The 12,738-nt window shown below is 36.4% G+C and overlaps 1 protein-coding gene across 7 annotated transcripts in view; it reads left to right on the top strand.

Moving 5' to 3' along the window:
- The window catches only part of CYB5R4 (cytochrome b5 reductase 4), a 105,589-nt gene that overhangs the window by 89,215 nt on the left and 3,636 nt on the right, over positions 1-12,738 (top strand). For all 7 annotated transcript variants that reach the window (XR_012433634.1, XR_012433635.1, XM_065543766.2 and 4 more), the window contains one exon: positions 10,994-11,158. Coding sequence is in view for 5 of the 7 variants with exons in the window: in XM_065543766.2 (XP_065399838.1) it covers positions 10,994-11,158 (165 nt within the window). In the remaining 2 variants the exon portion in view is untranslated. The remainder of the gene's footprint in view (positions 1-10,993; positions 11,159-12,738) is intronic.

Below are 12,738 nucleotides of genomic sequence, written 5' to 3'. Positions count from 1 at the left end.
AGATCAAATTCACACATAACTGTATTAACCTTAAATGTAAATTAGCTAAATGCCCCAATTAAAACGCACAGTCTGGCAAATTGGATAAAGAGTCAAGACCCATCAGTGTGCTGTGTTCAGGAGACCCATCTTACATGCAAAGACACACATAGGCTCCGAATAAAGGGCTGGAGGAAGATTTACCAAGCCAATGGAAAGCAAAAAAAAAAAAAAAAAAAAAAAAAAAAAGCAGGGGTTGCAATCCTAGTCTCTGATAAAACAGTCTTTAAACCAACAAAGACCAAAAAAGACAAGGGCATTACATAATGCTAAAGGGATTACTGCAACAAGAAGAGCTAACTATCCTAAATGTATATGCACCCAATATAGGAGCACCCAGATTCAAAAAGCAAGTTCTTAAAGACTTACAAAGAGACACTTTCACACAATAATAGTGGGAGACTTTAACACCCTATGTCAATATTAGACAGATCAACGAGACAGAAAATTAATAGGGATATTCAGGACTTGAACTCAGCTCTGGACCAAGTGGACCTAATAGACATCTACAGAACTTGTCACCCCATATCAACAGAATATACATTCTTCACAGCACCACATAGCACTTATTCTAAAATTGACCACATATTTGGAAGTAAAACACTCCTCAGCAAATGCAAAGGAACAGAAATCATAACAAACAGTGTCTCAGACCACAGTGCAATCAAATTAGAACTCAGGATTAAGAAGCTCACTCAGAACCACACAACTACATGGAAACTGAACAACCTGCTCCTGAATGACTACTGCGTAAATAACGAAATTAAGGCAGAAATAAATAAGTTCTTTGAAACCAATAAAAACAAAGACACAACATGCCAGAATCTCTGGGACACATTTAGAGCAGTATGTAGAGGGAAATTTATAGCACAAAATGCCCACAGAAGAAAGTGAGAAAGATCTAAAATTGACACCCTAACATCACAATGAGAAGAACTAGAGAAGCAAGAGCAAACAAATTCAAAAGCTAGCAGAAAACAAGAAATAAACTAAGATCAGAGAAAAACGGAAGGAAATAGAGACATGAAAAACCCTTCAAAAAATCAGTGCATCCAGGAGCTGGTTTTTTTAAAAGATTAACAGAATGGATAAACTGGTAGCCATACTAATAAAGAAGAAAAGAGAGAAGAATCAAATAGATACAATAAAAAATGATAAAGGGGAGATCACCACTGATCCCACAGAAATACAGACTACCAATCAGAGAATACTATAAACAACTCTATGCAAATAAAGTAGAAAATCTAGAAAAAATGGATAAATTCCTGGACACATACACCCTGCTAAGACTAAACCAGGAAGAAGTTGAATCCCTGAATAGACCAGTAACAAGTTCTGAAATTGAGGTAGTAATTAATAGCCTACCAAACAAAAAAGGCTCAGGACCAGACAGATTTACAGCTGAATTCTACCAGAGGTACAAAGAGGAGCTGGTACCATTCCTTCTGAAACTATTCCAAACAATAGAAAAAGAGGGAATCCTCCCTAACTCATTTTATGAGGCCAGCATCATCCTGATACCAAAACCTGGCAGAGACACAACAAAACAAAGAAAAATTCAGACCAGTATCCCTGATGAACATCAGTGCAAAAATCCTCAATAAAATACTTGCAAACTGAATCTAGCAGCACATTAAAAAGCTTTTCCACCATGATCAAGTTGGCTTTATCCCTGGGATGCAAGGCTGGTTCAACATACACAAATCAATAAATGTAATGCATCACAAAAACAGAACCGATGACAAAAACCACATGGTGATCTCAATAGATGCAGAAAAGGCCTTCAATAAAATTCAACACCCCTTCATGCTAAAAACACTCAAACTAGGTATTGATGGAACATATCTCAAAATAATAAGAGCTATTTATAACAAACCCACATCCGATATCATGCTGAATGGGCAAAAGCTGGAAACATTCTCTTTGAAAACCAGCACAAGAGAAGAATGCCCCTCTCACCACTCCTATTCAACATAGTATTGCAAGTTCTGGCCAGGGCAATAAAGCAAGAGAAAGAAATAAAGGATATTCAAATAGAAAAGAGGAAGTCAAATTATCTCTGTTTCCAGATGACACGATTGTATATTTAGAAAACCCCATCATCTCAGCCCAAAAACTCTTTAAGCTGATAAGCAACTTCAGCAAAGTCTCAGGATACAAAATCAATGTGCAAAAATTACAAGCATTCCTACACACCAATGATAGAGAGCCAAATCATAAGTGAACTCCTCACAAATGCTACAAAGAGAATAAAATATCTAGGAATCCAACTTACAAGAGATATGAAGGACCTCTTCAAGGAGAACTACAAACCACTACTCAAGGAAATAAGCGAGGACACAAACAAATGGAAGAACATTCCATGCTGATGGATAGGAATAATCAGTATCATGAAAGTGGCCATACTGCCCAAAGTAATTTATAGATTTAATGCTATCCCCATCAAGCTACCATTGACTTTCTTCACAGAATTAGAAAAAAACTATTTTGAATTTCATATGGAACCAAAAAAGAGCTTGTATAGCCAAGACAGTCCTAAGCAAAAAGAACAAAGCTGGAGGCATCATGCCACCTGACTTCAAACTATACTACAAGGCCACAGTAACCAAAACGGCATGGTACGGGTACCAAAACGGATATATAGACTAGTGGAACAGAATAGAGGTCTCAGAAATAATGCCCCACATTTACAACCATCTGATCTTCAACAAACCTGACAAACAATAGGGAAGGGATTCCCTATTTAATAAATGGTATTGGGAAAAGTGACTAGCCATATGCACAAAATTGAAACTGGACCCTTCCTTACACCTTATACAAAAATTAAGATAGATTAAAGATTTAAACGTAAGATCTAAAACCATAAAAACCCTAGAAGAAAACTTAGGCAATACCATTCAGGACATAGGCATGGGCAAACACTTCATGACTAAAACACCAAAAGCATTGCAACAAAAGCCAAAATTGACAAATGGGATCTAATTAAGAGCTTCTGCATAGCAAAAGAAATTATCATCAGAGTGAACAGGCAGCCTGCAGAATGGGAGAAAAATTTTGCAATCTATCCATCTGACAAAGGGCTAATATCCAGAGTCTACAAGGAGCTTAAACAGATTTACCAGAAAAAAAAAAAAAAATCCCATCAAAAAGCGTGGGTGAAGGATATGAACAGACACTTTTCACACTTCTGTGGTTAAATTGTCATTGAATTGTAAATATTAAAAAACAAATTTTGTAGTTAAGAGAAATACCCTACTCTCTATATTTAGGTCCCAGTCTTCTACTCCATCCTTTGTGGAACAAGGAGAATGATAAGAATTATGGATTCTGAGGCTGACATATGATCGAATATTTTCAGCAAGCATGCTATGCTTGTCCTCAGAGTTTATCTAGATAATGTAATTAGCAAATGGAATTCTTCAAAATAAAATTGTATAATGGAAAGTTATTAATATCTTGGCCTTGGGCAAATTACTTTATCTGGCTGAGCTTCAGTTTTTCCATCTGTAAAACGAACATTAATACCTACACCACAGAATCATTTGGACATGGGAATCAGTGAGTTAGCCTATGTAGGTGCCTAGCCCAGAATTAGTATGTTTGTAGCAGACATTCATTCATTCGTTCGTGAAATATGTGTAACATCTATTATGTGCCTGTACACATGGATCCAGCAGTGATAAGATATTGTGTTTGCTTTTTTTCTCATGCAGCCCAGGGAATGTGTCTCTTCATTTTCCCTAATTACTGCCCTCAGAATTGCAAAAATATAGATACTTCATAAATACTTTTTAGAGTATTACTCTTTCTATTTCAGTCTCATTTTCATGTCATTAAGTATGAAATCTGAACAGAAAAAAATGTGTACCCAAATTTTGTCCAAATATGTTATTAAACTTGACTGTTCTAACAATAGGGATTCCATTCACCACCTTCCAAGTCTAGCAAAATCTTATACTTTTTCTCTTATGAAAAATGAGACAAAACATAAGGCAAATATGTGCAGTAGTGGATTTAACTAATTATGTAAACTGAAATCAAACTAAATTCCACTTATCCTTCTCCCAAATATGTGATCAGTGTTCTGAGGCTCAGTTCATTCAGTACACGTTGGCCCACCTGCTCCCATCAGCAGAATGCCCTAGCTCTGTGATGTCTCTGCTTTTGTAGAATGAGTTTTGAGGGGTGGCACAGGTGGGACAGTTTGACAGGTTGACTTCTAGAAAACATTTTGTGGTATATAAATATAACAGGTATTTTCCTTTTTGTTTCAAATGAGTCGTTCTTGGAGACCATTAATCTTTAGTAAAGGTAGTGGTACATTTTTTTATAACAGTATTTGTTGATTTTCCCTTCTCTTTATAAAATTAATACATGTTTATATAGAAAAGGTATAAGAAAAAAATCACCCATAATCCTACCACCCAAAGAACAATTATTAATGTTATGGTCTGTATCTTTCTATTCATACGCATACCTATCTTTTTGTTTTGTATATTTAAAATAATGTAGTCATACTAACTATAATTTTTATAACTACATTTCTACTTATTGTATTGTGTGTTTTTTACATAAAGAATATTTTCAACAGGTGGTTTTCAACCTTAAGCAACTCTGCCACCCCAGAAACATTTATGTCTGGAGACATTTTTTATTTTCACAACTGGGGGAAGAGGTGTTACTGACACCTAGTCAGTAGAGGCCAGGATTGCTACAAAATATCTTACAATTCACAGGACAGCCCGCCTACAACAAAGAATTATCCAGCCCAAAGTGCCAGTCGTGCCAGTTAGTAAATCCTGCAATATACTATGATTTTTAATAACTGCATTGTATTCAGTTGTGGGAGCATACCATAATTTATTTAATCAATTCTCTATTATTTGACATAGTGACTAGAAATTGTTCAATACCTCTCTAACTATTCAGGATAAAGATGTATCAGAAGAAGTATTGGGTCAAAGTATTTTAAGGCTCTTGATACCTATTATACTTTAAGTTCTGGGATACATGTGCAGAACATGCAGGTTTGTTACGTAGGTATGCATGTGCCATGGTGGTTTGCAGCACCCATCAACCCGTCATCTACATTAGGTATTTCTCCTAATTCTATCCCTAACCCTGCACCCCACAACAGTCCTCAGTGTGGAATGTTCTCCTCCCTGTGTCCATGTGTTCTTATTGTTCAACTCCCACTTATGAGTGAAAACATGGGGTGTTTGGTTTTCTGTTCCTGTCTTAGTTTGCTGAGAATGATGGTTTCCAGCTTCATCCATGTCCCTGCAAAGGACATGAACTCATCCTTTTTTATGGCTGCATAGTATTCCATGGTGTGTATGTGCCACATTTTCTTTATCCAGTCTATCATTGATAGGCATTTGGGTTGGTTCGAAGTCTTTGCTATTGTGAATAGTGCTGCAATAAACATACATGTGCATGTGTCTTTATAGTAGAATGATTTATAATTCTTTGGGTATATACCCAGTAATGGGATTGCTAGGTCAAATGGTATTTCTGGTTCTAGATCCTTGAGGAATCGCCACACTATCTTTCACGGTGGTTGAACTAATTTGCACTCCCACCGGCAGTGTAAAAATATTCCTATTTCTCCACATCCTCTCCAGCGTCTGTTACATTTTGACTAATAGCCTCTGAAAAATGAAAGCACTTAGCAGAGAATACTATACCCAGCCTACATTGTCGTTGATGATGACATTAACACTGATAGTGTCATTAACAGTGATGTTGTTATTGTCATTATTTTTACACTAGAGTGGATTGGGAGGTTAGTTCGGGCAAAAGAAAGAGGAGGAAAAAAGGGGTTCTAAGCAGCACGGAAATGGGTCACCAAGGAAAGGGTACTATTTACCCACTTATATGCACCAACAGAAGATAGAAGACCATTTACATCACTTTAAACATCTGTGTGCTCACTATCTGCAAAATGTGCTTGACATTACAAAAAGATAAGAAATCAGTAAGACTACCCTAGTGGTGGTGAAGTTCTAAAGTACATCAGTGACTGTAAAGTCTGTGCCTTGAGAGGAACAAAAAACATACCGTAGCTATCTAGTGAAAAGAATTTTATTCCATTTTTGTGAGGGTAGGAATATCAGAGCTTCATGGAAGAAGGGGCTTTTGAGCTGGGCTTTGGGAAATGATTAGCATTTCTTTGAGTGGGAAAATAAATTTGGGTAGTGGGATTGCATAAGACATGAGGGCCAGTATATTCTAGTGTTTTAATAACAGAGTAGAGTCGTTTTTTTGAAATAAATACTGTGCATGAAGGAGAATGATGCAGAATAAAAATAAACCCATTAAACCTTATATCAGTTTTAGAAGGAATCTTCACAGTTATCATTTCTGATCCTTTTTGTTTACAGTTGAGGAAACAAGCTAGGCTAAAATCAGGTGATGAAAGACCTTGAATGTAATCCATATGTGAAGTAAATATTATATATCAGATAGACACAGGAAGAAGGCACAGTGACACTCTGCGGCTCATCTCCCTGTAGTGCTGACAGGCTCTGTGAACTATATGTTTTTGTCTTCTGATGTCAGTGTTGGGGCTAGCAATATGGCAGTTCCATTTAAGCTGATGATGCCAGAAGCAGAAGTAAATGAAAGAGGATACCTGAAACTGTTTCTTTTTCCCTAACCTCTTATGTACCCAGATAGGCAGCCCACTATTCTGGAACCTTATAGCACTTTCGGTTTCTTCCAGGAGATGTTCCTCAGATGTTGTGTTGCTTGGAATATGTGCTTTGAAATGTTAATGTATTCCCCAGAATGGACTCTATGATTGAATACATTTGGGAAATAGTATATGCCTTCTTGAAGATTTACTCTGAACTTAGCATATTGAAGGCTTTCTGAAATTCTAAGGAAATATATTTAACTTTTTTGAACCCAGTATGTCACAGATTTATTTGATAGTTAGCCTGCTTTCATGGAATAACTGCTAACATCTGGAGGCATACTAGTGTTTCCTTTCATTAGATTCATTTTTAAAAATGTTTCCATAATTATATATGTTTTATCTAATTTTGATTCCTAGTTTTGTGAGATATTTTCCTGTGAGCACATAGCAATTTTTACTACAGTTGCAGACATTTTCTTTAGCTAGAAAAAAAAAAAAAAAAAAGGAAAAGCTGAAATACTAATCTGTGGGCAGTGAGGAATCACTGAAGCTTTTAAGCAAAAAGTTTGCAAAGTTGTATCAGGATTTTTAGGGGAACTAATATGGCAATGGTATATCAAATAGATTAAGGGCTAAGGCTGTTAATGTAATATTTTAGAGAAGAGATATAAGAACCTGATCTGGAGTTGTGACATTAAAAATGGGAAGGTAAGGGACTTTATGTAAGAAATATGAAGGAGGTAAGTTGCCGAAGCTGATTGGCTAGAGGAGGAAGGAATAAGTCGTTGGATGACTGCTAATGATTTAGACTAAACGAATACATTTGTATTTCAAGACTTGTCATTTAAATCACTGTCAGCCTACCTTAAAATAAATTTTTTGACAAGCTTACTTAGACTGACATTTAAGATCGCATAGGCACTCATCAGAAGCAGTTCTGTTCTCTCCCTCTTTCATATTAGTTTGTATTTTATGGGTTAATCTGAATTTATTTTCAGGTAACCTTTTCAAGAGTCCCAACCCCTTTTGGCACTTTTGAAATTATAGAGGAATTTCAGGATGTTTACTGTGTGCCCTCACATGTCTCCAGCATCTCAAAGCTGTAATTACTTTAGACAGTAAGTTGACCTTCATTCAGAAAACCCAGGAGAGAGGATTCCACAGGAATTATCTATATTTTGATATAAAAAAATCTTTCATTAAAGAATTATTGAGTCTTAACTTGGGAATGCTCCTGTTCCAGATTAAGCCCTTTTCTCAGCCTATGAAAAGGAGATAAGCAGGATAACAGCCTCTTTACAATATCCTTAAATTGCAGCCATTATTTCTGTTCACCTTTTCCATTGAGTGCATAAATTATAGTCAAGGGACCATTATGTGAATAAATACAAAATACATGAGAAGTTTATACCGTTTATGTAAGGATCTGTTATTTATCACCATTTAGTAGATACCTGCAGAAAATATATCACTGATTAGGCTTTTTTATAAAGCATCCCAGTGAAGGAAAATTATGACTAGGTACTTGTGGCAGACTACAGAAACTTCAGTATTAATTTAGCAGTTTTATTCCAGTTATAGGCTCATTTGAAATAGAGCCACAGGAGAGCATCTTTTATCCTTTAATTTAACAGGACAGTTGCCACATTTTATTCAAGTATCTATGTATAATTGGAAATTTAAGACAGTGGTTTTATGGCTGCTTTTGGCCCTTTGATCTGATGAAAGAAAGATTATGATTTTTTTTTCCAGAAAAACACACTTATGAATTCACATACATTTTTATATGTAATTTTATGGATGCCAGCACATGGCTTTGTTCTTTTAAGTACAATTTTTATTTTTAGCCAACATGGCCTCTTTGTAAATACATTTCTTTATTCAAAAGGCATTTTTTTTGTGTACTTTATTGAGCAAAGCCTGGATACAGTATTGAACAAGACAGACAAGGACCTTGCCCTCATGAAGCAGTAAGCAAATATCACATCCTGAGGTTATTTAAAACTATCTTAGTTTTAAATGCTTGGAAGGTAAAAATAGCGAGTATCTTTGGGGAGGCTATTTTGTGGATTAGCCTTTGGGGAGGCTATAGAGTGGATTAGCGTTGCTGCTGATACTAAATGGGAAGCTTGAAGATAAGAAATAAAACATAGTCCTGGAGGTGTTTTTAATATAAAATCAAAGAATATTAGAAATGTAAGAGATGACTCATTTCCCAACCTCATTCCACAAATGGACAAGACCTAGAGGCTGGAGTCTGTGTGGAGAGCTGAGGCTGGTTCTCTCGCCCTCTGCCGCTGCTCTTATTTGGTCTCTTATTTGGTCTGTGCTGCTTGTGCCAGGGTCCTTAGTTCTTGGGAAACTTAATCCAGCTGAGGCACAGCAATGTGAGGGCAGCTGTACCAGCCATACCTTGTTTCTGTTGTCATATTTACTTCCTTTGTCCTCTCATAAGAGAAACTGTTCACTTCAGCTTTTTCATGTGGTTTAAATTAATGTATCATGAATTCCTGCTACTCAGTTACTCACTGGAACATGTAGAACTGCTTTTAATTTGATGCTATTGAAATGGTAAGAATTAGTTTTGTTTGCTAAAACAGAGCAGACAGAGCAGGTACAACATAGAATTTTGAATTTACTGTGGCTTTTTACCAGCAATTTGTATAACAGATTACTAAGCCCATGGGAAGAAATGGTCTGTTGTTACATTGTGAGACTTTGTTTTAATCCTGTACCCTTTTGCTTTCATCTTTTTCATTCCGTAGTATGTGGGTACCTCCTGTGTGTTAGGGATACAGTGATAGCCAAAGCAGACATGGTCCCTGTTCTCATGGAGTTTAGAGTCTATTGGAGAAGGTAGACAATAGGTAATCAGCTTAGTGACAACATATTTAAAATCTGAAGTAAATGGCTATGAAGAAAAGGAAAAAGAAAACATTGCTACAACACATGAAACAAAGGACCTCAGCCTTGTGGAGGTGCAATACTTCCCTGTGGATTCCCTGATGCTTGAGGTGAAAACTGAAGAATGGGAGTGGTAATCTCATTACAGAAAGAAGAAAGAGAACAGGCAGTGTTATGGCAGTGAAGGCTAAGAGGTAAACAGAGTTAGAGCCAGGACTTGGTGATGAATTGGATATGGAGGGTGAGATAGAGAGAGGTTCCCAGGATAAATCCCAGGTTTCTGGCTTGTAAAACCAAGCAGACTGTGGTGCCAGTTACAGAGATCATGAGGTTGAGGTTGAGGTTGAGGGCCTTTGAGACAGTGACAGTAAGAAGTCAAATAGGCTTCTTAATCAAACTGGTTGTAAGGGTCTGGAAATCATTGGAGAGGTTTGAGCCAGAGATTAAAATACATGTGTCACTGGTAATTGCTATTTACTGTGATTTATACCAGCATATTATTATTGTTTATTTTGGGTTCGGGGGTAAATGTGCAGATTTGTTTCAAGGATATATTGTGTGATGCTGAAATTTGGATTTCTGTTGATCCTGTCAGCTAGACAGTGAACATAGTACACACTAGGAGGTTTTTCAGCCCTTGCCCCTTTCCCTACACCTCCCTCCATTTGGAGTCCCCAGTGTCTATTGTTCTCATCTTTATGTTCTTGTATACACAGGGTTTAGCTCCACTTATAAGTGAGAACATGCAATATTTGTTCTTTTTTTTCAATACCAGTAAATTATTAATAGAAATGTGGAGTTCTCTGAGATCCCTTGAAATCTCTATTTCATTTATATATTTATTTTTAATTACTTTCTTTTTTAAGAGACAGGTTCTTGCTCTGTCGCCCAGGCTGGTGCAATCATAGCTCACTGGATCAAACGATCCTCCTGCCTCAGCTTCTCAAATAGCTAGGACCATAGGCAGATACCACCACACCTGGCTAAGTTTAAACAGTTGTTTTTGTTTTTTGGGGAGAGTTTCTGTTTGTTTGTTTTTTGTAGAAACTAGGTCTCACTTTGTTGCCCAGGCTGATCTCAAACTCCTGTTCTCAAACAATCCTCCCGCCGTGGCCTCCCAACGTGCTAGGATTACAGGTGTGAGCTACCATGCTTGGTTACTTAGTTCAACTTAAAAAAAAATGCCAAATTACATTCCTTACTGTATAGGAAAAGCTAATCCTTAGCAAATATAGATTTACCTATATGTTTTTGTTAAATCTTATAATTTTTTCAGTGTTTTTCTAGCAAGTGTATCAATCTTTATATATTAAATTATTCTTTAGGGGAGAAATATATTATTGAACTTGAAACATGTTAATAATATGTTTAAAATAATAAACTGTAAAAAACTGTTTTTCTTTTCCCTAGACTGGATGTTGAATTTGTTCTCTCAGCACCTATTTCTGAATGGAATGGCAAACAGGGACATATTTCACCAGCTCTTCTTTCTGAATTTTTGAAAAGAAATTTGGACAAATCCAAAGTTCTCGTCTGCATTTGTGGACCAGTGCCATTTACAGAACAAGGAGTAAGGTGAGTAGCAGTGTAGTAGGAAACAGACTGCCCAATACTGAAATGAAGATATTTCATGACAAATATCTCTCAGTTCTTCCTATTTATATGAACCTGCATTTTAATAATCTTACAGTTTTAGAAAATAACAAAGTCTTTAAATCTTCGTATAGTTTGAGCTGGAGGCTAGGATTATGCATATTGTTAGATAAAACACAAAAGTAAGTTACAGCTAGCAATCAGTGTTCTCTGCTAATGGCTGCCAATATGGATACACTCACAAGATTGGTGCCACAATCTTATTTGGGACATTAGGCCCAACCTCTTCTTCCATCAAAGCTTTATAATATATAGTAATTAATAAGGAATGTTCATCTCATTGTAGCTTTTGATCTTCATTCTCTGTAACTGAGTGAAAGTTAGTAAATAATATATGTGGTCAAAAGCCAAGCAGCAAGACAAAAAGGGGAGACTAGAACACAAATAAGGCAAGACTAATAGTTGAAGCCTGGATCATGAAAAAGCAGTGGTAGTAGCGATCCCGTTTGAAACTCACTTTGATGTGATTTAGCTTTAAAATGGCACTTTAAAATATTTGGTTAAAGGTAGCCCCTGTTGGATTTCTAGATGATTTTAAAATATAGCTGTTTTAAGTGCCCTATTCTTATTTAGCAGGTGACTAAGCCTAACATTTCTAGATGTTGGCGAAAAGAGTCAAACTCTCCAAAATCTCTGAAGAGATTTATTCTGAGCCAAATATGAGTGACCATGGCCTGTGAGCTCTCAGGAGGTCCTGAGAACATGTGCCCAAGATGGTCAGGGCACAGCTTGGTTTGATACATTTTAGGGAGGCATGAGACATCAATCAAATACATTTAAGAAATACATTGATTGGTCCAGAAAGGCAGAACAACTCAAATCTGGGTTGCCGGGGAGCACAAGTTTCCAGGCTATAGGTAAATTTAAACATTTTCTGGTTGACAATTGGTTGAGTTTGTCTAAAGACCTGAGATCCATAGAAAGGGAATGTTCAGGTTAAGATAAAAGATTGTGGGGACCAAGGTTCTTTGGAAGTCTTACAGTGGCTGCCCTTAGAGATAATAGATGACAGTGTTGCCTATTCAGACCTTTAAAAGGTACTAGACTCTTAGTTAACCTCTTCAGGATTGGACTGGCCCGGAACAAAAAGATCTAGCTATGTTGATAGGATTCTTTACAGATGCAGATTTTCCCCCACAAAGGACAGATTTGCAGGACCATTTCAAGATATGGCAAAGAAACTTGTTTTGGGGTAAAATATTTTGATTTTCTTCCTTGTCTCGTAATGTTATGCCAGAGTCAGGTTGGAAAGTAAGTCATGATATATAGGGTTAAATAAAACACATCTGATGAGAATTTATAGTTTGTAGGGCATGACTTCCTAGACCCCTTAGATAGGAATTTGAGCAAGATAAAAAAAAGTCAGAGTTTAGTCCTCATAGATAGTCTTATATCTTGCTTTTTTATTTAAAATTTTAATTATAGAAAAGATTGACCGCCCAATCAATAAATAAAGGCATTAAAAACTTTTTTTCTTCCATGTTGAATTTAAAATGTATTTT

This window comes from Macaca fascicularis, chromosome 4 (genome assembly GCF_037993035.2).
Source record: "Macaca fascicularis isolate 582-1 chromosome 4, T2T-MFA8v1.1".
NCBI classification, from domain to species: Eukaryota; Metazoa; Chordata; class Mammalia; order Primates; family Cercopithecidae; genus Macaca; species Macaca fascicularis.
Note: the sequence above shows the minus strand (reverse complement) of the source record. Positions and strands in the feature narration are given on the sequence as shown.